Source organism: Histoplasma capsulatum (genome assembly GCF_000150115.1).
Source record: "Histoplasma capsulatum G186AR genomic scaffold supercont2.11, whole genome shotgun sequence".
In the NCBI taxonomy this organism is placed as follows: domain Eukaryota; kingdom Fungi; phylum Ascomycota; class Eurotiomycetes; order Onygenales; family Ajellomycetaceae; genus Histoplasma; species Histoplasma capsulatum.
Genome location: NW_025544811.1, coordinates 348,118 through 373,325, shown reverse-complemented (window position 1 = coordinate 373,325; position 25,208 = coordinate 348,118). Strand labels below are relative to the sequence as shown.

Here is a 25,208-nt window from a genome sequence, read left to right as displayed (position 1 = left end):
TATAAGCAACGCTAAAGCAACGCTAGTCTGTTTATGGCCCGCTGTTGGTATCCAACCTCCAACCCCAATCCATGACAAGATCATGAATGAATACCTCCAACAATTCTGCTGATGCCGCGAATTAGTAAAGTTCGCGTGAACAGGCTCCTAAGGATACACGCTTTTTGCTCATAATGTCGTCCAGTGAGATGTTTATGATTTCTAAGGACACCTGTTGCCGAGTCAGCTCTATGGGTTGTGAATATTCGCCACCTCTAAGAAGCATAACGAGGCACTCCTGTTCATGCAGGAAAAGCATACATACCCCCCACCCACTAACTACACTTAACAGGTGATGTGCTAGGTGTTGAGTAAATCTATGGATGGTGGTTTTGGAGAATCGTTTTCTGTTCGAAAATTGGGAGCATGGACCATGTTCAACTTTGTCAATATCTTGAGCTTCCGATTTATTTATAGCCATCCACTCTGGGCTGACTCCGAGCCTCTCATATCAAACTTGGTGGGTTGATCGTTGGACGATATCTCCCTGTTATTTGCTGAAGGCGCAGGCCCAGATTGCCACAGAACCACCGCCAAGCAAGCGCCAGCTCCCGGAAAGGTTCAGTCCCAACGGCCCCAAGCCAGTCAGGCGACTTCATCTACCGAGTGGCTCAACGACAGAAAAATGCAATGGCTTTTCAAATGCTGGATCCATTGTCGACAATGCAGGGAATCTTCCTCTGTTGCGGAATGCACTATTGCATGATTCGACCCAGTTTCAACTCTGGCTGAAAGCCAAACGAATGAGCGACGATATGGCGTTTTTGGCGGCTGGCCACATGCCTTCCTCTTCACGTAAGCTGTGTAAGCCTCACCCACTCTGCGGTGAGGCTCAAGAGAGCTGTGGTTTTTGAGACCTGTTCGTCCGCAGACAGCCTTCGAGCTTGGGCTTGAGGGTTGATTGATAAAGCCCCAGATGCTCGGCAGTTATTTCGTTGCTCTTGTGCGGCGCATTGACCATGATTCCCAATACCTCAATGAGGCCCTTTCCACCTTTCGTTGACCTGGAAAATATTTAGTTGGGAATTTGCTCCTTGATACGGAGTACGTCGCGACGTTTCCTGTCAAACATCTTCAGGGCCTGCTGTCTGCCTTATACTTTTCTATATTGTTTTGCTTTTCTGTTTCCTAGAGGAGTCCTCTGCCATGGCGTACCAAGACCAGCACCAGCAACCTTACACCAACGATGAATATACCACTCCCCGCGCCGTCATCTGCGACGAGCTCTGCTACGGCTGCTCCACAAAACGGTTCGCCGTTGCGATTAGAGTGACTATATGTGTTTTGACTGTAGGCATCTCTGAAGCCCTGCGCGGCAAGGATGGCTGGTGTGCGCTATGCTTGGAGCAACCTATCGCACCTCCCCCGCGACGTAGTCCTTCGCGTGCGACGTATGTTAGCCAACAGCCTGCTCAGCCCCCGCCAATGGAGATGTCAGTTCCAGTACCCAAACCGACGGTTACGACGACACCATCGACTCCCCTCCCAGGTGGACTCCAGCAGCATCCACGTCGGAAACCATCGCATGGACAGCAATTTCCGCCGCCTGACTCCTTGAATTATTCATATGGCCCACGGCAATTGCAACCTCAGCAAACCCAGGGGTTTGCGGAAACCCCGCAACAGCTGTTACCCCAGTTCCCGCAGCCGCCCCAACCGGATCAGCAAATATATCCCGAACCCCATCATCCCCAAGGGATCGAGCAACTACAATACCACGAGGAACTTCAGCAGCAGCAGCAACATCATCAGAATCAGCATCACCCATCCCAAGGAAATATTGAATATCAACAGCAGCAACCGGGACAAGTACCTAATTTCTCCCACTCGCCGCCTCCTCAGGCAAACCAGCAGCTCCCATGGCAGCAACAGCCACAACAACAGCCTCCCATTCGAATAAGCTCACCCACCTATCAGCAAGTCGTTCCTCAAAATGGCCCCTCAAACATGGTTCCGAATACAACTCATTACATGACCCCCGTCGCAGATCCGAATATGGCCGTAAACACGGCGCATCACATGGCTCCGAATATGAACCCGAACGTAGTCCCTAATGCTATGACGCCGAGTATGGCACTGAATATGACCGCCGATATTCACGCAGGTTATGGTGCTGGTGGGCCCGGGGTCCATCAACAGCCTCCCGTAAATACGCCGCCATCCAGCGTGACGAGCACACCCGGGCGGAAACCTGTTAACGTCGTTGTTGCGCCCCTGACAATGCATACACCACCACCACAGCCACCACAAGAAATACATATTCCGCCAGCTTTACAGATTAAACGACATTCAGGAAGGCGGAATTCTTCGTCAAGTGATTCGAGCTAGGGGCTCGTAAACGGGCAATGCCAACCGTACTTACATGTGAGAATAGATACTGGTGGCCGGATGCTTGGGGACCAGGAGTTGCATCCACTAAGTGAAATGTAGGAGCTTTGGGAACTCTGCCTGTTTTTTCCATAGTAGTAATAATGGTAATATATTTTCTGTTGTAACTAAATAATATGGCCTCAAATATGGCCTCACTGCAATCTTCATAATATGAAGGCTTGTATTTTTCCGATTTTATCGTAATGATTCATATACAACTCTTCAAATAAAAAGAAAGAAATCAAGCAAGTAAATCATATGAGCATAGAAGCGCCGGGAAAAAACTACAAGGATACATATATATATCACAGAACGATCATAAACCGGTCTTCCCCGTCATTCTCTCCCGTCACAACCTTCCCTTCCCACTCCAACTTCTTCAAAATCTGAAACACCCCCTGCGAAGCCGGGACATGTAAAGTCACCGGGACATCACGATAGATAACTTTCACCAGTTCCATCGGCGTCCAGCGTCGAAGTTCATCCCCGTTAACCGGCGATGACGGACCGTCTCTCTCAGCCGTTAAACTACCGTACACCAACACTTGCAGCACTTCATCCTCCCGCTGTTGTCGGTGCTTGATGTACTCGTTTATCTTCAAGCTTCCATCCGCGATCACAGCTCCATGGCCCGGGTAGGCGCGGCCGGAGAAATAGTACTTCATCTTTTCGAGGGTCGAGAGGTAGACCTCTAGATCTTCGAAGACGGAGGTGCCATGCCCGAGGATGTCTGGGCGGGTAAGCAGAAGGGTGACATGTGAGTATGCGGAAACGATGATTAAAATATTGGGATGAAACAAAAGGAGGTGGAAAAAAAAAAAATGAAAGTAAAGCATACTGTCCCCTGTAAACAACGCATCCTCCTCGCAGAGCCTGAATACCATGTGATCTTTCGTGTGGCCAGGTGTGCTATACGCTCGCAACGTTGCGCCGTCGACTTGAAATATCTGCCCATCCTCGATATCAAACTGGCCCTCTGCATCAGGCTGGCTCTTGTGTATCTTTGCGTCGGGGCAGATCTTGAGCAGGTCGGGCACACCCCCAACGTGATCACGGTGCCAGTGTGTCAAGAGGACGGTTTTTATTGTGGCGTTTTCATTTTTCAGGGCAGCCTTGAGGTTTTCGGTCCAGCTTGGACGACCTTCCCCTGTGTCGATGAGGATACGCTCATGGCATTGACCGATGAGGTATGTATTGGTTCCTGCATCCGGTCAGTCATTAACAATCATACTTGGGAAAAGGGGCAGTGGGATGGTTACCTTGAAGAGTAAACTGTCATAAGGATGTTTTTTTTCGTTGGATGGTTAGTGAGGGAACCGACTCTAACAACAGGCCGCTTCATGGCATAGATGAAGACGTGAAGAAAAATCAAGATAACAAATTCTCGGATGTTTTCTGGATTTCTATGGGAGATGCCTAAGAGCACCTAGCGAAACAGTTCGAGCGGCTAATCCTTATCCTAGCATCTTGAATAACTCTCCCAGGAGAGAAGAAAAACAGATAACAAAAAGGGGTGAATCAATATAAATAATAGTAATATCTACAGTACCTTTCCCGGATTTCCACCCAGGATCCGGATTACCCTGTCGCTCAACCTCTCGACATCTGGAAGCTGTGGAAGTTGTACCGCCATCGTGAATGTACGAAATACCAATTTCTGGTTCTTCGGCAGACCGAATGTGCTACTCCAGTCCAAGAAACCTGGTAGTCATCAGTTAATATGCGCTCCTAACTAGATTGCGACTTCTATTGGGATGTTTGATACGAACAGACGCAACAACGCTGACGACGGAACTCTATGTTTCGACATATACACACACATATATATATATCTGCGCAGCATTCAAGTCCAAGAACTAAAGGAGAAGAGGAAAGGGAGATGGCGGGAATTTGTATATTTCCAACCATCCCCCACCCCATACCCATACTTGAATATACCGTGTAGCCGGGATACCACTTTGCTCGAACCAATATCTGTTGCTTTGAGTGAGCCGAGGTAGAGATTCCCACACAGAATTTGCTCATTGCGAGTGCATTTCTATCATCGTGCTTAAACATACCTCCAACATCTGTACACCTGCTCAGACCTCCAACAGTTTCTGCAAGGGGGCGCAAAGTTGCGAAATGGAATTTCAATCCTCGATCTCAATCATGTAGAATTCGAAGTTGAACAGGTTTCAGCAATTGCACACTTTATTTTATTTATTATTATTATTATTATTATTATTATTATTATTATTTTTCAGTTTCATTCGACTAATACTTGTAGTTTACATGCTAGTCATCTTTCAGTCTACAGCGTATTTCACCTGAACATTTACTTCTAGAGCGGGGGCAGGCTGGGAAGAGAAGGGAATGATCGACGGGGTCAATGAGAGTGATCCCAACGGCCCTTTGATGACAACTACGAAGGTTTACCTAATTCCGCCTTTTGGCAATGAATGAGAATGTACAGTACAAACGCTAGAATGGCTGCCGAACTAGGGAGAAGTTGAGGCGAAGGCTTTTAATGTTGTATGGTTGCATGGTTGCTAGTTGTGTTATACTTTCATCTTAAAATACAGAATAACCCTGGATAAACAGGGAATCGGCTATGATACAATAATTTACAATGTAAGTTTTGAAGAAGTAAGACAACAATTATTAACTGACTGGGGCAAAGGGATTGGGGCCACAGGGCAAAGCACTGGGCAACCAAATGGTGATTATCTGTTATTAAAAGGGGTTTTCACAACACACTTGATAGCTGAATGTTTGACTTTGAAAAAAAAAAAAAAAAATAGCGAATAAAAGATAAACAAATAAATAATAGTGAAAAAAAAAATCACACTGTTGCAAGCTCATGAAGTGCATCACAAGAAACAGTTGGCTCAGCTCCACGTGTCTCAACAGACAAATTTTTTCCCTGGGGCGCTAGGGGCTTCAGAGGGGACGAGGTAGGTGAAATAGATGAAGTAGTCGATGAATCTAGCTCATCTCCCTCAGAAGAAGCTGAGTCAGACGGTGGGGGAGGCACCCACGAATAAATGTCCCACTCCGAGATGGACTTGTGGACGACCCCCTTATGCCATTTACTGTCATCATCGTTGTCATCGTCGTCATCTTCCTCATCATAGACGCCCGCTGCACCAGACATCGATACAATTCGCTGAAGACACCATTGCATATCGAGTAATTCAAAACTCGGGAGGGGGTGGGTGTCCGGGTTGGTAGTCCGAAAGATAAAGGTATCGCCAGACTTGATGGCTGGTTGAGAGTCCGTATTGTTGAATATTGCTAGTTGGCTTCCATTGACTTGAACAAGATCTCTGGATGAATTGGGGGCCATTTGGATGTTTACAGAAGCAAAACGGTCATGGGGCGGCTTAGGCTGCCAATAAAATTTAACAGTAAGTTCCTTGCAGTCGTCAGACATGGAAACTGGTCGCAGCGCGAATTGGCCTCTTGACCACATTTCGTGTGCAATGGGACTTAGGCAGATCATGTTATGACAGCCATCGGCAGTCTGGGTTGGATTGGAAGGGTCTTTGAATATTTCTGCGCGCCATCGATTCAACCGGTCCGGCTCAAAAAAGAAATGGAGGAGCTTCCAAAATGGGGGGACTGCAGCAGCAAGGCTAGTCTGCGGCGGTGTCTCGTTGATCATGCAGTGCGGAAAGATATGTGCCGCCTCACATAAAGTTATATTTGTGAGAACACACTTGTATCCATCGCGTTCTTTTGCGAGTTTTACAGGTTTTTTGAGTCGATTGCTTCGACGCAAGGTGCCATCAGATGGAGTGGCCGGAGAGTTTGAGGTTGTCAATGATGTTGCCCGATCACGAAGAGGTCGTTGCATCCAATGTAAAGGTATGGATAGAGAGGGGTATTCAAGGAGGGCGAATGTGGAAGGGCAGCCTCGCGCGTACCCCACAAGTTCGCGTAACTTCGAGATATCGCATACCTGCAGACATGCCCACATCGCTGCCTTGACAGCATCCTGTCCAACTGCGTCTCTAAGTTCAGACAAGAGATCGGCCCGCTCCTGAGATTGAATGTTGAAGGCCTCGTCCAGCCGATCAGCAACACGATCCTCCTCCATTTCCATACCAGATAGGAAGAAAAAAGTATCGCGGATGAGTGACAGAAAAAATGGAGAGGGAAGTTTCAAAGCTAGATCTCGTAACAGAAGGAAAACTGAGAATTGGGTATCTAGGAACTGCTTGATAAGTGCTCGATTTGAAAATCTCTCTGCTGGAACAGGCTCTGAAAGGAGGTTGATTGTGTTGTGGTGTTGTGGATGTTCGTTCTGGGTTGGTGAATGGATTAGCTAGATGACGTAATGTCATCTACCACCACCAACCGAAGAGGGCAGTGGCTCTATATCATTCGCAAAAGATCATATATATTATAGAGGCTGCAATCAAGATTCTGGACATGATATATATATTTATATATATGTATTATTTATTTATTACGATTCATGAGAAGAGTTTTACCCACAAGTATCTGCTTCACAATTTTTACAATATATAGAGGGCGGTATCAAAAAACAAACAAACAACAACAACAAAAAAAGTTAAGAGCAAAAGACGATAAAATAATAATAAGCGAGTATCCACGTAAATAAAAAAGGGACATCAAGGGGGCAATAGAACAAACTTTAAAAAAGCTAGGGAAGAGAGGCGTAGAGCACATACGTATTGCTAGTCGGAGAAGGGGAGAAGAGGGGGAGGCTTAAGGAACGAGAGATAACGGATAGCGACGAAGCATACTATCGGAAGAAATGATTGAGAAGCGAAGAGAAGAACGGGTTAGGAGAAACGCAAGAGACAATAAACCTAAAGCAAAATTCAAAGTAAAATATAGGTAGAATGTATATATAGGAGATTTGATTTTCGCCCTTCGAACGGCATACATATATCATCACAGTCCTTTCCGCAAGGGCACGTCGGTGGATAGGGGATTTTGCCATACATTCAATCAAATCCATCCCGCCGATTCATACATATCCTGGTATTGCAATGGGGCACGTTAAATAAGCAAAACAAACAAAAGAAATACATAAATAAAGAGAAGGCTGGTGATATAGATCGGAAGGAGGGTCATATATAAAAGAAAAGGAAAAAAAAAAGGAAAATAAGGGGAAGAAGACGAAGAAAGGGGGCCGTTTAAAATAGATCCAAGCAACAATGTCTCAGTTGCCCGTCAGAAAAACTGAGGGAAAAAAGTTGACGAAACAAGATAAATGAAACGAAGAAATAAGTGATCATAGAAACCATCACCGTGGTGATCCGGATGGAGGGACCGACAGGAGGGGAGGGGAGAGACAGAACCACATACATATATATAAATTACTTATTCTCCCCGAATATCCCAGCATATTAGTCTCATCCGCGCCCCAACCCCTCCCCGTAGCCCTCCCTCTCAATCTCTTATGCGAGCCCAACATACAGCGTAAGCTTCGCATTGCGCTGCAGCGCCGTATCCAGATCGTTATCACTTAACAGCTCCACAAACCCATTGCTCGGTTCATCCTTATACTGCAATATTATGTCGTCGCCCAGCTTCAGCCGGCCCTTCAGCTTCTCTCGCAGCTGCGCGTAGTTGATATCACTCGGCACGCGGATGGCGATCAGGTCGTCTTGGAAAAAGACCTTGATCTTGATCGCACCCGCGCTTGAATTTGCGGAGGAGGAGGTCTGTGTCATCGCGCTGGGTTGCCGGTTCATCATCTGATTCTGCAGCTCGGCGCGGCTGAGGCTAACGCTGCCGTTGCCGCTACCGTTCGACTGTGATTGTGACGGAACACGTCCTTGTTGGAGGTGCGATTGCGCTTGCGGTTGGCGTTGTGACATTGGTGGGCCCATCGAGCCGGTCGGATAGCCGCCAGTGTTCATATGGCCTCTTGAAGAATGCGGTGATTCTGGCTGGGAAGGGTCTTGGCCTGATGACCGCCGAGAGCCGCCGGAGAGTCTGTACTCGTCCGAGGAATTCGGGAATATTTCGATATCCCCGGGTCGCGGCGCGAAGAGTTGGCGGACAAGTTGGCAGCGCGAGATGTGAGGTGGCATCGACAATAACTTTTTGATATATTCATCCAGGTTCTGTCGTCGGCCACTGGAAATCACATCCGTGACATGGGTGACGGGGCCTGGCATAAATGGCAAAGTCCGCGGCTTCCCCCGGTTGCCAGCCTCCTCTTCAAATTCTCTTAGGAGTGCAATCTGGAAGTCGTAGAAATCGTGATAGTATCTCGACAACTCCCAATACCGGCCATCCTCCATTTTAGCCCTAATAATATACCAGTATTTGTCGTGATCGTATTGGTATCGGGGGATGCATGCGGAAACCGGTGCCAGCGCCGCGGGATAAAATGTCTGCGACTGTTGTGGGCTCTGCTGGGCGGATTGTCGGTATGGTTGGTTCTGGTATTGTTGTTGATTAGTTGAATATGCCCCTGAATTGTGGCTCTGTTGTAGGTACTATTATTCATCAATACCCCCAATAGGAGGGATAAAATGGTCAGTCATAATGGACGGTACAGGGCTTTGATGGAGTCTTAACATCCGCCACCGCTACAGCTCTTCAATCGCACACTTACAGGGTCACTGCCGTTCATAGTCGTTCTATTCATGTCTCCCGATGACGCCGCCGCGGCTCCCTGCGCTGCACCCTCCAATTTCCCTAGGGTGATGGAACTATTCTTATATTCCGCCGTCATCTTCTTCCACTCCTCGACTCGAGGGACACCAGCTCGTTGAACAGCCTCGTGTGGGTCCATCACAGCCTTGCCTGTTGTCATATCCCTAATCTCAATGAACGAAACGGGGATCAACCCTGGGCCGCCCAGGCGACCGATAGGTTTTGCAACAAACCACTCCGGATTAGATTGAGCAATCACGATAATGGCTTCACCGGCCTTTGCGTCGAGTTCGTCCGGGCGTTCCGCAGTGAAATCATACTGCACAATGCCGTACACCATGGCGCCAGAGCCCTTCCCAATGGCGGACATCCTGGCGAGAGCGGCTTGTTTGGTGGTATTCGTCGAATCCGACCGGACGTGTTGTGGACTGCGATCCGAAAAACCAGAGTCGTGCAATTCTTGTTGGTATTCTTCGGGGCTCCCCGCAGACCCACCACTGTTACGCTCGTTTTTGCCAATAACCTCGAAAAATGAGACAGGAACAAGACCCCGCGCACTTGGGATCAGAGGGTTGCACGCCTCGTACCAGTCGGTGTCGTCCTCTCTGCTTATGACATGGAAAAAATCACCCTTGCTGAAGGCCAGCTCCTGCGTATTCCCGGGTTCGGGCCTGTGGTCATACAGGGCTTTGATAACCTAGATGTTGGAATAGCCACCAAAGTTTGGTTTCATGTTAGTGGCGTTTGTTAATTTCGAGCCCACATCATGCATAAATTCCTTGTCGAGTTTGGTTGGACCACAGTCGAAAACAAAATAATGACGCATGGAGAGGGATTTAAAAGTAAATACATATATGCACATAGGTATAAAATAAGGGAATTTTCGTGATGTTTTTAACCAAAAGAAATTAAGCTTGAGTGACTCACCTTTTTTGGCGGGAGAATGGCAATTGCAGACTTTGGGGTAATGGAGATATGTTGTGGCTTTGGTTCTTTTTCGCCCTTGAGTGAGCGCCGGATGGCCTGTTTGTCGAGAAAGAACAGATTTTTAACGTTAGCCAGAGCAGGATTCGTTAGCCCGACCACAAGCGATGGCAGGATAAATAGCCAAAGACAAGGAGGCGCGGCGCAAATCGACCTCCATTATTATTTAACGTCGCAAAGGAGGCCGGGATAGTGGGGTTTCGAGTGACATACCTTCATTTTGGTGGACAAGCCAGAATGGAAATAAATCTCTCTCGCTCCTCTCTCACTTTCTCTGTCTCTGTGTCCCTCTTGGCTCCTTTCGTTCAGGGGTGGAGGGGAGGGTTAAGCGGGTTTCTAGTTCTACTATTATCTTGACTGATAGGGATAACTCCTATCTATCTCTTGACGAGAAAGGGAGAATGGGAGGGAGGAAAAAGGGAGCGGACGACAGAGAATGGTGATCCCGTTGCAACAATAGTGGTAACTCTAGGAGTAGGGACCTGGAGAACGGGTTAAAAAAAATTGGACGGTAATGATGCCAATGGACAAGAAAAGCACCGGGATGAGTTCCAGCTGGGTAAGACTGCGATCAAAAGAGGAGGGATGTGTTTAGCTCCCTTTCCTGACAGTGAAAGGGGAATATTCTAGATACGACGGGCTGATCGTCGACAGACACTGTAAGACTCTATCGTGAAAAACAGGGCTTATTCGACGTAAAACTCGTCCAACCGTCAAATATTGTTGTCGTGTCTGTCTCTGTCCTCCTCCCACTCTGTCGACCTGTTCGCGAGATCTATCTCTTCTTCGTCTATTTTGTTCGCCAGGTGACTCTATCGCGAAAAGATAACGCCACCCACAAGCCTTGTGGGGTTGCTGGGTCCCAAAGGCCGCACGGCCACGCGCGGGACGATGAAACACGGTGGAAAGATCGTAATACGGCTAAGGGGGTAAGATCCAGGCAATCGACGCCGCTGGAGAGGAGAGGTGGTACGCAGGATGAGGATGCGTTAGGCGTAGGGAATGCGAGTTGGTTGGTGTTGGTCGTCGAAGTCGTTAACTACCGTTGCCGTTGTCGTTTTCGTTGTCTGTGGTCGTCGCCGTCGTCGAGGTAGTATTATAAGCTGATAAGATGGCTCGCTAGGCAGGTGGAGAAGCAGAGTCAAATCGTCGATTAACAGAAGAGGCTAGTGAGTGAACGTGGTAACTATTTAAATAATCAGGCTCAGATCAAGCAGCTGTGGCTTAGTGTTGCAGCTTGCTTGTGTGGAGGTTGGCGAGAAGTCGGTTGTCGCTGTCGCAAGCGGAGCGGAGTCGCGGGTGAGATTGTGTGCGAAGAAGCGTGCAGAGCCTTCTTCAGCGGCCACCCCCTTTTGGGCTTTGGAAGAGCGACAACCTGGAGCAGTACGCTCACACTCTCGTACACAGTAGAAACGGCTACTAACTATCGGAGACAGACTTTTTATGTATGTCGCTTTCATCTCTTATATCGATGTCTACCTCTCTACTTGTAACAGGCTGTACTAACCCATTGGTGTATAGGAGCTTGTTGGATTTCATAGTAAGAAATTCTGAACATACTGATCTCTGCATCAATCAATTGATAAATTATATGCCCAGGTCAGTCCTTACATGTCGTGAGTGTATAAATCGCTTCTGAAGAACCAGTTCTGGATATTTTTAATTTTAATTAAGTCCTCAAGCCTCATAACCTTGGGCTCAAAAACGCCTCGACGCAAGAAAGAGAAAAGCAAGATTGGGGGCGAATGCCTGGCCATCAAACATGCTCCCTTCTGAGCTATTATATATGCGCGCGGCAAGAGACTCGATCTTCAGAAGAATAGACGGAAGATTGCGACGAAATACGCTCTGGCGCTGTACTTTTTTCGGAGGCTCTGGGCTGGCCCTTGGCTTACTGTGAAGCGGCTGCTTAAGGCATTAGTTAGTTACAAGCCAGATACATCCAGACACAGTCGGGACGCGAAACCTCTACTCCCTTCCTGTCAGCGGAGAGTTCGCACTCAGCACTCCCGTTTCCTTAGCTCGGCATGACTTGAACCTGAGCCGTTGGGGTGCACCCAATTGCCACCCTCTTGCTTTCCGTGGTGGCGATTGTCACAGACTGCTCCCCCGTGCCAACCTTTGGGCATCCATGGATGATTCACGTAAAATCCGCATTCTTTCGCATGATTTCCCCTCTCTCTCTCTTTTGTGGTCAAGGCATACCTGTTTCTGTGTGACATCATCGAGTGCAGCTAGAACCCCCATGCTAACGAATAATGCACTGCGTGTGTGCGAACAAGAGGGTTAAGCCCAACATCCGCAGCCGCTACGCTACGCCTTCTTCTGCTTGGAAGGAGGTTTACAGCGTTGGTCAATCTTCGTTTGTAAGTCTCTCTTCTTCTTTTTTTTTTTTGGAACAGAAACCTTTTTCATCTCAATTCTTCAAGAAAGGACAAAAACAAAACTATACACATCCAAATCGCCCGCGAACTTCCTGCCCTGATCATGCATGCAGCAATAAGCGAGCGAATTCGAGTCGCACAGTACATGTCCAGAAATGTGGGGCACATTTTACATCGTAAGATTGTGGGAAGGTGTGTTGAAGAACAGTGCCACGGATTGTGACTTGCTGTGCTCCGTACCATGCGCTCGTACTCGCACCTTTTAGTTTATCTGAATGAATACTCGATCCCTTGCTTCAAGTTCATACAGCTGAATAACTTTAAAACTGAGCACGTCATACTCTACACAGGATTACAAAATAGATGGATGGAGCCATGTAAATAACTATCGCCCGGCGCTCTAAATAAAAGTAACGACGAGATATTTATTGACTAAATCAGAACGGTTTCAAATGTGCGAACGCCGCGTATACGAAGACACCGACAAGGGCTGCAGCTCCATCGACTCGGTGGATTTGACGAAAATAATGTCGATCTCAATAAATCATAATCAATTCCTGCTAAACATGGAACATGGATGCGTTGGAAACCCTTGCGACTGAGAGGGAAAACGACCAGTCATAATCATAATAATCATAAATCATAGTTAATATGCAGACTTGCAGACCGGGAGAGGATTCAGAGAAGTTATTCTTTCTAATTTTTTATTTTGAATTTTCTTTGAGGTGAAGGTATCTATAGATCTTATATACCATTAAACTGTGGGGAGAAAAAGATGGAAAAACAAAAAATCTTGCTTCCATCACTAGTATTTTAGCTCGCTGAAAAAATGAAGAAGCAAACTACTGCTATTCCCCAGAAACAGGTCCCTTAGGGACTACAATGAAGCCTCCAAGTAATCATTGAAAATTGTTCATGGACATGTCATAATCTGTGCCTTGATCGTTTTGATACTAAACAAGCTAGAAATTATGTTTCATATCGGTTGGTTGACACTCTCCTAAAAGCTGGCGGTTAAATCACCCGTACGCATCAAGGACCTACTTGCGTAAAGAATGGGATTTATTTGAGTTCCAGTGCTTGGAAGGACTTCCCCCCGGATAATAAGGACAGAGTAGATCCTTCATCCCAGCTGCCTGCTTGCTACATCTTAAATAGCTCCTCTACACATTTCACATCAAATGCTCTTAGCTAATGCATGCTTGCGCTATCCGTCACCGTCGTCACTCTAGTACTATAGAGTAGGTTAATCAGCACATCTCCAAACATGTCCTGGACATATACTGCACATGTAGATATTGCTGTTCATCCGACAGATGGCGCCATGCAATCCCTCACCTCGTTGTAGCCTGACGCAAACTCGCTATAATGTCGCCAGAAAATTCAACCAGACCCCGCACAAGCCACGAGGCAGCTACTACATACATCATGATTGACTCCTCCTATCGATTCGAAAATGACCGGAAACACGGCGGTGGACATTTGAGTATCTCTGCCCTCGCGAGCGGCACAGCAGGTGGTGGGGCTGGCTGGCTAGCTAGCTGGACAGCTATCCATGAGGATCTGGTCCGCAACGTGGTTCTTGTTCCACCATCAAACGCAGCGACTTGGAACGTTCCGTCTCGAGGAGAACTCACAAAACCTCCACAACAATTCGTCTAGTGGTCGAAAGTGGCAGCGCCTCTCGAACGTGGTATGACCTACTGTTTTTCCTGCGCTGTTTCCGACCTGCGCTTTCGTAAGTATTATACGGCAGTGCCGCTGCACAAACCGTCTTCAGGCGTGGCAGACGGGAAAAAAAAACTTTCACATGACAGCACAGGCACAGTACCATTTCCAGGTGGATGGGAAATCGTTCTTGTATTAGTTCAGTAAACGCTTCTGGGTGTTCTCGCTTGCCCGCTTGCCCGCATGCACCGTGTTCCCAAACTGCGCCGCGTGACGTGTAGTTATAAAAAAAATACCAACACCATTTATCCAAATCCAAATCCAAATCCAACTCCCAAATACCAACTGCCAACTACCAACATAGTTAGTTCTAGGCAGGAAACCAACGTGAGTAGGGTTGTCCCCACCGCCTAATTCATGCCATCCCAGCCCGAATGAGTAGCGTCAAGACACTGTAAAGCGGACGACATGTATAGACGGGAGATGTGCCTCCCGGTGTGGCGTAGAGGATGTCGGTAACCAATAACGCATTCAGATACATGGAATGTTCGTGTGAGGCTTGGGCTGCAGATTCGAGATGATGGTGTGGACGGGTTCGAGGGTATCATAGTTGTTGGGTATCAGAGTTGTTCGTAATAAGGCTGAGTTTGACTTGCGTCGGGTGTTCAACTGCTGCTGCTGGCTGGCCTGGCTAATATGATAGCGCCAACATCGATGCTATGGCGAATTTGCTTAATTAAAACGGCACGAGCGGCATACTTGAAATGTTTATAGATTCTTCTATATTTATACATATACATACATATATATATAATTATATAATATAATAATATTTATATTTATATAAATGAAGATCTCCATAAAAATGGACGGGGAAACATAAGCAGAAATGAAGGCGGCGAATCCAAGGCTCCCACCTGAAAAGTAGGCGCCAGAGAGCCCACCGGAGAAGCAGAGTTAATAACAAACCATCCACCCCATGCATCTCATATACCCAACCCCAATAAAAAATCTCATGACGAAAAATCCGAATGCAGAAACGGCTAGGATTTAATTCAAGGGTTATTTTCGGTACCAAAAATGGCTATTGCCCGGTGGAAACACACAACGAAAACGGGGGAAAAGATTCCGCAAGGCCGCGTATCCCGAATGTGTAACCGGTCGATTGCGAAGGAAGAAAAAGGATGGGGAAAAGAGAGATCATAATATGGCGATAATCCATAGGTAGGCTTCGATTGAGCATTTATGTACGACGGATGGATTTGTGGTTCGAGAGATAAGAGTAAGATTGAAGGGAAAAAAGAAGAGTGAAAGAAAAAGAAAATTCATGGAGGGAATAAGCAGCAAGATTAAGGAAGAAAAGAAATATGAGGATTCGGCCGATGTATCGCTCGGGATACGGCCTAGGACGAAATATGCGAGACAAGAATCAAAGTTGAAGAGAGTGGCAGGATCCAGTTCAACGGAAAAAGCTTGTTTTGGGAGGGATCGAACGGGTTGACTAGATCTGCCCCTTTATGTCGACTACCTTGTGAGCTTCCGCTTTGGCTACTTCGAAAACCTGACCGGCTTTTCCGGTAAGGAGCTTAACCCCATCAGGCTTTTCCTGGAGCAAATTCTCTGGGGCATGGTCTAATATAAATCGGGCAGCCTGTTCATCGGACTCAAAACCAAGTTCTTCAGTAATAAATCTTATCTTCACCTCAGGTTTATACCTAATTGTAATAATTAGGTTAGTATAAATTTTCATGTGGCGAGAACAACGGAATTACTCACACTTTACAAATACATGCAAGTGCTGCAAGGCGCTCCCGGTCAACAAACATGTCCATGAGATAAGCACCCATATTCGGCGTGTCCAGATAAAGTTGAAAGAATTTATGGTAATTCCCCAACGCTAAAGCTGATCGAACATCCAGAGCATGTTTCACAGCGGGATCCAATTTATCTGCAGGGGTTAGATCTGCCAAAGCGTCGTTGATGGCCGTTCGGTTGCGAGTATGGATGAAATATAGGATGCGATATGCCATAAACTCCATGGGATGTCCTCCAAGATTTTGCGAATACAATGCCCGCAGTTGCGTTTGGCATTGATTATACTCACCGAGGTCCCCTTTTTCCAAAGCAATCCTGGCATGTATCTCGTACACATTCACTGTAAACTCATTTTTTATGTGCTGGACGGTCAAGTCCTGGCGCATGGATTTGAACTGATCGCAAACATAGGTGTAGTTATTCTCGAGACGCCATTTTTTCTTCAATAAATCGAGCATCTTTTTCAGAACTGGCAAAGGACGAACGGTATCAGGATTGGGGGCTGAAGTCAATCGGAAATAGTTCTTTTCCAACGTTTGGCAACGTCCGATGACTGGCCCTGAACCCACATCCGGTGATTCATCGCGAGAAGAGCTACCAGTCTGTGGAGATTGATACCCCAAATGCGAATCCTCAAAGCGCCGTTTCCGCAGCTCCAGGTTATTTTGTAACTTACTTGAATTCTTGCTGTTGAAATTATGGTTGTTGCTATCTATCCGTCGCCGTTTATCAGCTGTAGATGGGTAACTAATGCGGTTTTCAAAATCATTGCGTGTGTTAGTCTTTCTCCAAGGTGGGATATTTTCCGGCTCATCCTCCTCCGCGCTAAATTCTAACGATTTCCTCTTCTTGGGAGTTTCTTCCTTCGCCTTCTCTACTTTCTGCTGGCGAACATCTTGTGATTTGGTAGGGGATGAAGATGGCAAGGAAGCAGAAAGGGCGGAAGTGAGAATCTTATTTCGCTCATTCTGAATCATTTGTTGCGGTAACGGCAAGTTCTCCCAATCAACATTGTAAAGGTTACCATTTTCTGCGGCTTCGGTGATAACTTGCTTGAGTTTTTGCTCCATCTCCATCCGACTCACACTCGCGATTTGGAACTCGGGGACGAAGCTGCGTTGGACATACTGGCGAACAGCTGGCGGCCAGTCAATTTTTGACTTCCCAGTTTTAGAATCTGCTGTTTTAGGTGACGACGACGACTCTCTCGGCTCCGTTTTGGCTGTGGTAGATTCAGAAGTATGATGAGCGAGGCTACGACGCGCCTGCACTGGAATGTACGCTGGAGAAACTTGAACATAGTACCTCATTAGCTACAACACAATATATTGCATCCAATAAGCAAGACCCGTAGACTTACCGCTTGATGAATAAACAGGCGCAGCAGTTGCTCGCCATGGTGGCGGAGCTGTACTCATGACAAAAGAACTCCAGGGTCTCGCAACAAAAGCATGCAGAGGGGGGGACAGACGATCAAAAAACTACGGGGGAAAGGAAGTCAAGGAGTACAAAGTTATAAGGTGCCGTGTGTATATTTAATCCTTTCTCAAAAGTGGAAGAGAGCGAAAGATAGAGAAGGGCTTACGGTGGCGATGATGAGTTGTTGTTGAGGATGAGGGTGGCCGGAAAAGAAGCGGCGGTCAAAGTGAGGCGGATTCGCTTAGCTTGCTGTTTCTGGTAACAGCACGCGGCTGGTTGCACCTGCGGCTCGCTTAGTAATCCTGCTTCGGTTCAGGGCCTTGCCTCGAAAACCGGAGCTTCGAGAATGATGATGATTATGACGATGACAGGAGCAAACCTCACTACAATTGAGAACTCTCACCGGTCTCCGATTCGGTCACACAATGGTGTAACTGTATTTGGCGAGCTCTGAAAATGATGCACATGTCCCCGTCCTTCATACAGCCTGGCTAGATGTTCTTCAACGCCTTGGATCTGACCACTGCACTCCGCCCGTCACTGTTGCCAGATGAGACTCTTCTCTTTGTGAAAGATCAGGTGGGGTTGTATGAAGGGTAAGTTTGGAAATGTGACTGAAAATCAGAACGCATAGCGCAGCGACCTAACCCCATTCCCCGCATTCAGGAAGTACAAGATTCCGAATTACCAGTCCGGCCATGCCTATCTCACATCGCATCGGATATGCTATGTTGACGATGACCAGCCTCGAAAATACTCAGTTGCGATGGAGTTGAAATATGTAGATCGCGTTGAATATCAGGTCTGAGCATCTCCCAAATCCGGCTGGTAGTTTGAAATCGTACGCAAGCTCTGACTTTGTGAGTAATTCACAGGCTGGTTTCTTGAAATCATCCCCCAAAATAACGATATACCCAAAGCCATCGAGACGGGGCCGTGGTCAAAATCGTAACCCAACCGGAGAGTTGATCACCCCTCAAGGTCCAAAGTCTAGCTCACCAGGAAACCCATCTTCACCATTCGTCAGGAGTGGCAGTCCGTTTCACTCACAAAGTGCTTCTGCCACGAGAATTTCTAATGCAACGTGGGTTTGCCCAATATGTACATATTCAAACCCCCTACCTTTGAATTTTGATCCTGCAACTGCGAATGCCTCGATGACGCAGCCACCGTGCCTGGCTTGCGGTATAAAACCTCCGTTTACCACCCTTTTGAAAGCAGCAATTACGTCTGCAGCTAGTAATGGAGCGCAGAGCACTTCTTCGACATTCACTTCGCCACAAGGAAACCAAGGTGGTTCGAGTAGACCTGGAAGAAATGGGGCCTCGTTATCCCCCGTCAACTCTTCCCATTTCCCTTCTTCGTCAATCGATTCAGAGGTTGCTTGCCCAAGATGTACCTTCGCAAACCACCCTTCCTTATTAGAGTGTGAAATATGTGGCGCGTCCCTCAAAAGACTAGATCACCCTGCTGCCGTCCAAAACCTAGATCGTTCGGGCTCCCCAGCTCCATTGTTTGGAACAACCAACCTAGATAACACCGAAGTGTATGAGAGCGTCAAATTGTCCTTCCGCGGAGGTGGTGAGAAGATATTTCATGAAAGGCTAAGAAATGCCTTGGTGCAGCGAAAATGGATTCTCCATGATGCCCCACCGGTCCCGAAGGCTACCCCTCCCCCGGCATCTTCCGTACCAGGAAGCGACTCCAAAGTATTTGGCCAACGTTCCTTGCGTCCTGCAGTTGGGATTGCAGGGCTCGAGCGCCGTGACCTCGAGGCACGACAGAACAACCAAGTTGTCCTTGGCAGTGCCTTCGAAGATCTGGAAGCGCTTATGGCATCAGCTAAGGAAATTGTCGCGCTGGCTGAAAGTTTTGCTGCGGAATCTGGCCTTGCGTCAAAGGGCAGCAGTTCACCTGAAGCAAGCGCCGTCCTATCACAATCCGCTGCTGCCCTTGGTATGACTATTACGAAGGACATGCTAGGACCGGGAGGCAGTTCGGAAACTCTATATCTCAGTGAGCTCTCTCGCAACCTCGCAGAGTACCTGACAGATGATCGCAAAGGCATCCTCCACCGCGAAGGCGGTATCATGAGTCTAATCGACCTGTGGGCTGTGTTCAATCGCAGTCGCAATGGCGTCGAACTCGTGAGCCCGTCCGATTTCCAAAAGGCTGCCGAGTTGTGGGAGAAGCTGAAGCTTCCCGTACGCCTACGTCGGTTCAAGAGCGGCCTTCTTGTCGTCCAGCGTTTTGATTGGACGGATGAGAAGACCATTGGGCAACTGCAGGCATGGTTTGAAGAATTACGTGCTACACCTGCATCTGATGAGGTTCTTTCTTGGGATTGGCGCATGTATGGCAGAGGCGTCACAGCTCAAGAGGCCGCGGAGCGGTTCGGATGGAGCGTCGGTGTCGCTGCGGAAGAACTGGAGATGGCTGAAGATCAGGGAGTGCTCTGTCGAGAGGAAGGGATTGAAGGATTGCGATTTTGGAGTAATCATATCGTTGATGTGGATAGCTTTGAGAGGATGGGCGTTGTTGGTGGCTCTCGCCCATCCTTTTCTCAGATGTTTGTTTGATATTTCGTTTTCAAGATCATGAAATAGATTTGGGGGATGAATGGATGGATAAATGAATAGAATGAGAATTTCGACTATTCAGTATGTTGTGAATTAGGCCAAGTGATTATTTATATTATTTATAGCAACATTTTGCATAGGACTAGCAATGAAAATGGCTTCTTAGCATCGACGATAGCTGCGCTTTACTTTGTGTTGAGAAGACCCGGGAGGTAAAAAAAACCGCCGTTCTTCCCTTGGTATAGATAATTGCCATACCATTGTCAGGTCTCCTCCGCTGATAACGTAACTATATAGGGCAATCACTTGAAACCACAATCTTGCCTTCTCTTCCTACTCTCACAAATATTCCTGCCCCTTTCCGGCTTACATGATACTTCATTGATTAACTTACCTTGTTGACAACTCTCATAGCCACGAGTCGGCTGGTGGCTCAGTGACACTAGGCATGACTACCAATATGTGGGAGCCAAAAGACAAAGGCTTTGCGGTCGCGTATGTCATCCTGTCCTCCGTTGCAGGCTCAGCTATCGGCCCCATCTTCGGCGCTTTTATCGAATACTCCCTTTCCTGGCAGTTGATCTTCTGGGTCCAGCTAATTTTCGGTGGAGTTGTGCAACTGGCCCATTTCTTCCTCGTGGGGGAAACCCGCTCAACAGTCATTATGGATCGCGAAGCAAAGCGTCGCCGCAAAGCAGGCGAAGACCCAAGTATTTACGGACCCAACGAGCTAAAGAAACACCGAATAAACTTCAAGGAGATTCTCACCGTTTGAATACGACTGTTCCATATGCTTGTCTGCGAACCAATTGTGCTCTTTCTCTCGCTCCTCTCCGGCTTCTCCGACGCGCTTATCTTCACATGGATCAAGGCTTTCGCCCTCGGATATAGCCAATGGGGCTTTGGTACCATCGCCCTTGGTCTAACCTTCATCCCATCATCATCATCGGCTACCTCGTCTCATATCCAATATTCCTACCCGATATTGAAAGGCAGAGGAAATTGCGCAAGAGCGAAGGTGATAGCTCACGCACAGCCGGAGACGTCCCCTGCTTCTCCCCTACCCTGGTCCTCTAGAAGTCATCGGCCTCTTCGGATTCGTCTGGTCCACGATGGGACCGGAATACAACCACTAGATCTTGCCCATGATCTTCACTTGCTCAGGCGCTCGCTGCAGATCAGGAAGGTGAATATGAGCCGCTGTTCTAGTAGATTGGAGATATCCGATATGCCGAACCTGGTATAGGAGTATGGTTCCTGTGTCTGTATATTTTGTGTTGTGTGGTTCTAACTCTTCCATGTATGTAGTTAAAGATTCCATTTTGTTTTCCATATACAGCGACGAAACCTGTTTCCATGCATGTTGGAGAGATCATTCGCATTTGTTTTTCTGAGGTAGGATTTCCGGGATCGGTCGGCTGAGTTACTAAATATGTGTTGTTTGTTCCTTTTGAATACGCCGCTTTCTCTCGCAAATATTTCGGGTTGAAGATAATGACGGAAGTGATAACCTGCTCTCTTCCATTACGCCAGGCAGAACTCGCATTGGCATGAGAGAAATATTGCAATATATAGTTAAAATACCTGAATTGATATGACATTAGGCTGGCTCAAGTAAATGGAAATGTCGTTGCGGGCAACCATTCGGCGGGGAATGGGGATTAGATAAGCTTGGGTCAGATGATGTCACGCGGGGAATGCGGTTCCGTCATACTTAAGGTGACTATTTAGTAGTTGTGATATCATTGACGACAGAGGGGACACTATACTGTTTGGCAAGAATGAGACGGATCTGTTCCAGTTCCCCGGTGGGAATTCACGGGCACCCTTAATTGAATGAGTTGTGGTTGCTTGACCTAACAACAGATATACAGTGCACCCTTGAACTTAACATGGCTTCGTCAAGTCTTTCTTCGAGGCATCGCTCGCTCAAACATCTGATATTGCCTTACCAACAGCTACTGGCTCCAGCTATTCCCTCAACATCTGAAACCCTCCGCTCACAGGTTACTCTGTACCCCCGACAGCAGAGGTCACTATTCTGGTGGTCTCGTCGTCACGACCCAAAATGGCTATCCGAGGGCAAATCCCGACTGCAGAAACTGATGCAAAAAGAAAAAGAAATCCAATCGTTCTACAAGAAATATGTCTCTCGTGGTCGTCGGCGACGACCGTATCTATATCAAAGCTGGGAGGGCAGTAAGTTTTATTTCCCCCACGAGGCCAGCCGCTTACACAGACGGTGTGATGTATCCGACGAGCTCGTGCAAGGGATGGGGAAAGGGAACAGGGGAGAGAAATCTTGGCTGGCGAAGGAGCGTCCGCCTGACAATGGATTCGAGGACCCCAAAAGCCCTGGAGGGAAAAACAGCTTCGACTCTCGGGGTGGCAAAGAGCACGAATTTGGCGAGTCCATGCGACACGAGTCTGAGAAATGGTTTGAGGAATTTAAAAAAGCTATCAATCGCGATCCTTATGGATTCATATTCGGGAGACGACTGCAGCCGTTTCCATTCGGTTTGAAACACGGATCTTGGTTATCGTTCTATCACTCATTATTTGCTGGTGAAGGTCCCACGGACAGTAGACCCCGTCCAGGCTCACCAGCGGATATACGAAATCCTGCGACAGAAGAAGGAGCGGGATCAAGAACAGAAACTTCGTCTGAAATCAATATCAATGACGATCATTTGCCTTCATCCAACACTGTGACAGACGCCGCATTTGAATTCGATCCCATCAGTGGTAGGATGGTTCCTGCGAGGAATAAAACCACTTCCAACCGGGCAGATGACTCTTCTCCAATGATAATTTCAAATCCGCGAGATGGCGAAGCGGAAATGGAAACTCGCGATGAGCAAGAAAACTCCAATCAGAAACCAAACATCGATATAAAAGAGCCACTTGTCCTTGAACCGGAGCACCGCGTCTCGAGTAAAATGACATCACCTAAGGATGCGAACGACCAGACTGATTTGAAATCATCCCAAACCCTTGATACGGAGGGACTTGGAACCATTGAAACTAAGCAGCCCGCAGCTAACATGAGCGTTATCGATAATGATACAATTGGAGCACACTCTTCCAATGTAGGCAAGAGCGTTGACACGGAACAGATAATATCTGAGTCAAATCAGCCTGACTCTGCAGAAACAACCCTTGGAAAGGATGTCAAAGATACTCTCAAATCAGATGGGTGGGCCTTGAATGAATCAGAAAAGCCAGCAGGTGCGGCCGTCCTTACTTCAACTAGCGAAGAAGCAAACACAACTACGTTTGATGCAAAAAATAAAACGCCGATGCACAAAATTTCTCCACTCGGCGAGGACGATGAGGATGTCCAAGCGTCTGACTGGCAATCACATCAGTATCTAATAGCCAAAGCGAAGAAATCCATTGAGAATAGCGGACGCCTTCCCAAGGAGTTAGAGGGGATGTCTCATTCTGACTATTTGCGATATCTTGAGAGTCTTGAAGCTCCAAACGCATCACCTCTCTGCGAAATTTATCAAAAAGCGTACGATATTCGTGACGACAGCCGAACAAAAGAAAATGTGGATCAACTGCGTGCTAGCGACATTCGTGCCTCTTACAAAACTTGGGCAGAGCGACATGGTGTCGAAGAGGCTTATGGAGCTCTTCAAGATGCCGATTGTGGCTTGGACATCGACGAGTTGCGTTGGAAACTTCGTCAAGACAATAGAACTGTTAGCAAAGTAGAAACTGGCCGAGACTCCGTTTCTAGTGCAACAGAAGCAACAGAACCGGTACAGAAAGTGATGAACTTGCTATTTCGCGATGACACCGCGGGGACAGAACGTAGCAAAGTCACCCATATGTGCAACGTTGACAGTGTTGATGATGCATCTACCACTGTTAGTAGTTCTAAACGTGATGGGATCCATCCTATCTTTGGAATAAAAACTACAGATGCGAACCGGCACCGTGAAATTGGCAATATAGCAAGAGAGCTTCGAGAAATCAAAGAGGCCACAGTCTTGATGAATGCACTTTTGACGGGACAACATAGTCCATCTGGTACAACAGCTGACGTACTTTCTGTCACCCCATCGGAGAGGATGGCGATAGAAGAGCGCGAGACGCAAGTAGCCCAAATTAGCGAGATACTAAGTGATGTCAAAAACGTCAACGCATCCGTGGCTTCAACCTTAGCGGAGCTTGGTGAAGACGTGCAGCGAAAGAAATCTACTAGGGAAGAAGACGCAGGAAGGTCGCCTTTGGATCAGAACGTTGAAGCGAAAAACAGCTCTTCGCGCTCCAACCCCTCCCAATACCGAATCCTAGCCTACGACTCCCTAACAATGGAAGTGAAAGAGATGGGTATCTCGGCTGGCCATTCAGGCTCAGGGGAGATAGCACAGCTGCTACACCCTACAGAAGCGCTTTCACGCCTCAGCAACCCCTCGCGATTCCTCGAGCATTTGCCCCGCCTAGAAGCACAGGGGTTTGGAATTGTCTCTGGCGGCGGCGATATTCTCATTTTCAAGAAGGTAAAGGAGAGTGAAGGGAAATTGGTTGATGATGGGGAACATGTGGCTAGGACTTTAGAAGCATCCATTCCAGATGTTACCGCAGCGAAGCAGAACAGTAGTGATACTTATGGTGACGGGGGTGATAGGGTGCATCCTCCAGTTCAGGCAGCGCAGCTTGGAAATGAAGTTGTCGATCAAATCGAGTCATCCGAGACCTTGAAGGGCAGCCCGACCGGTCGAGATGCCTCCCATGTTTTCGATCAAGGGATCGTCTCGTCTTTCGATTCTGGCGCAACAAAGAAGCAACAGCAGCAGGAGGGAGAGCTCTCCACACCCAATCCTCCCAAAAGCGAAAAGGCGCATCCGTTCCTGCGCAAAGCCCTGCGTCGTATTTTATTAACAGGCGGGGTCGCAGCAGGTACGTGCTATGCTCTAGGCGTGGTTGTTGAGTATTTCCGCACAGGTGGGCAGGATGGCCTAGGCCCGCAGGGGTTCACAGGGTTGGAAGGGAGATGAAGGGCGGGTCCGCAAACGCCAGCCCTTTTCTTATCATTTATTCCTTTTGAGGTGTCAGGATAAGGGCAATCATCATTGATAGGTACAGGGCATGTTCGCTTAAGTCTGTGAGTGAACAGGAGACGAATAAAGGAAAACGGGGGTTGGTAAATCATAATGTTGAGCTCTTCTCTAACTAATTAACTACAACCCTGCTGTGATTATGCAAGTTTTGTCGAAGCAATGTTATCCGCTCCTAGTTCTGCTTCTCTTTGTGTCTTCCCCCACACCCTCTGGAAATTGGGCGCTGACTTTCACAAGGTAGTGCACCCATGCAA

The 25,208-nt window shown here is 47.5% G+C and overlaps 10 protein-coding genes across 10 annotated transcripts; 6 read left to right on the top strand and 4 right to left on the bottom strand.

Moving 5' to 3' along the window:
• Positions 1 to 1,185: 1,185 nt before the first annotated feature.
• On the top strand, positions 1,186 to 2,367 carry HCBG_07196 (uncharacterized protein; the record flags this gene model as incomplete). The annotated part of the gene is made up of 1 exon (XM_045434245.1): positions 1,186 to 2,367. The coding sequence occupies one exon, from the start codon at positions 1,186 to 1,188 to the stop codon at positions 2,365 to 2,367; it is 1,182 nt and encodes a 393-aa protein (XP_045285036.1).
• Positions 2,368 to 2,714: 347 nt separating this feature from the next.
• Positions 2,715 to 4,478, bottom strand: HCBG_07195 (metallo-beta-lactamase domain-containing protein; the record flags this gene model as incomplete). Its single annotated transcript, XM_045434244.1, has 4 exons — positions 2,715 to 3,139; positions 3,248 to 3,610; positions 3,959 to 4,091; positions 4,470 to 4,478. The coding sequence occupies 4 exons, from the start codon at positions 4,476 to 4,478 to the stop codon at positions 2,715 to 2,717; spliced, it is 930 nt and encodes a 309-aa protein (XP_045285035.1).
• Positions 4,479 to 5,233: 755 nt separating this feature from the next.
• On the bottom strand, positions 5,234 to 6,490 carry HCBG_07194 (uncharacterized protein; the record flags this gene model as incomplete). The annotated part of the gene is made up of 1 exon (XM_045434243.1): positions 5,234 to 6,490. The coding sequence occupies one exon, from the start codon at positions 6,488 to 6,490 to the stop codon at positions 5,234 to 5,236; it is 1,257 nt and encodes a 418-aa protein (XP_045285034.1).
• A 752-nt stretch (positions 6,491 to 7,242) lies between these two features.
• HCBG_07193 (protein kinase) lies at positions 7,243 to 10,236 on the bottom strand (the record flags this gene model as incomplete). The annotated part of the gene is made up of 4 exons (XM_045434242.1): positions 7,243 to 8,873; positions 8,993 to 9,730; positions 9,961 to 10,056; positions 10,231 to 10,236. The coding sequence occupies 4 exons, from the start codon at positions 10,234 to 10,236 to the stop codon at positions 7,824 to 7,826; spliced, it is 1,890 nt and encodes a 629-aa protein (XP_045285033.1).
• Positions 10,237 to 10,540: 304 nt separating this feature from the next.
• HCBG_07192 (uncharacterized protein) lies at positions 10,541 to 11,840 on the top strand (the record flags this gene model as incomplete). Its single annotated transcript, XM_045434241.1, has 6 exons — positions 10,541 to 10,604; positions 10,672 to 10,946; positions 11,141 to 11,186; positions 11,246 to 11,400; positions 11,539 to 11,557; positions 11,692 to 11,840. 6 exons carry the CDS (start codon positions 10,541 to 10,543, stop codon positions 11,838 to 11,840), a joined length of 708 nt encoding a protein of 235 aa, XP_045285032.1.
• Positions 11,841 to 13,769: 1,929 nt separating this feature from the next.
• Positions 13,770 to 14,705, top strand: HCBG_07191 (uncharacterized protein; the record flags this gene model as incomplete). The annotated part of the gene is made up of 3 exons (XM_045434240.1): positions 13,770 to 14,015; positions 14,064 to 14,139; positions 14,605 to 14,705. The coding sequence occupies 3 exons, from the start codon at positions 13,770 to 13,772 to the stop codon at positions 14,703 to 14,705; spliced, it is 423 nt and encodes a 140-aa protein (XP_045285031.1).
• A 125-nt stretch (positions 14,706 to 14,830) lies between these two features.
• Positions 14,831 to 17,302, bottom strand: HCBG_07190 (SAC3/GANP domain-containing protein; the record flags this gene model as incomplete). The annotated part of the gene is made up of 3 exons (XM_045434239.1): positions 14,831 to 15,784; positions 15,846 to 17,166; positions 17,245 to 17,302. The coding sequence occupies 3 exons, from the start codon at positions 17,300 to 17,302 to the stop codon at positions 15,571 to 15,573; spliced, it is 1,593 nt and encodes a 530-aa protein (XP_045285030.1).
• Positions 17,303 to 17,682: 380 nt separating this feature from the next.
• HCBG_07189 (vacuolar sorting-associated protein) lies at positions 17,683 to 20,053 on the top strand (the record flags this gene model as incomplete). Its single annotated transcript, XM_045434238.1, has 3 exons — positions 17,683 to 17,899; positions 17,970 to 18,105; positions 18,179 to 20,053. The coding sequence occupies 3 exons, from the start codon at positions 17,799 to 17,801 to the stop codon at positions 19,880 to 19,882; spliced, it is 1,941 nt and encodes a 646-aa protein (XP_045285029.1).
• A 289-nt stretch (positions 20,054 to 20,342) lies between these two features.
• Positions 20,343 to 20,657, top strand: HCBG_07188 (multidrug transporter; the record flags this gene model as incomplete). Its single annotated transcript, XM_045434237.1, has 1 exon — positions 20,343 to 20,657. One exon carries the CDS (start codon positions 20,343 to 20,345, stop codon positions 20,655 to 20,657), a length of 315 nt encoding a protein of 104 aa, XP_045285028.1.
• A 952-nt stretch (positions 20,658 to 21,609) lies between these two features.
• HCBG_07187 (uncharacterized protein) lies at positions 21,610 to 24,891 on the top strand (the record flags this gene model as incomplete). The annotated part of the gene is made up of 1 exon (XM_045434236.1): positions 21,610 to 24,891. One exon carries the CDS (start codon positions 21,775 to 21,777, stop codon positions 24,889 to 24,891), a length of 3,117 nt encoding a protein of 1,038 aa, XP_045285027.1.
• Between the last annotated feature and the right edge of the window lie 317 nt (positions 24,892 to 25,208).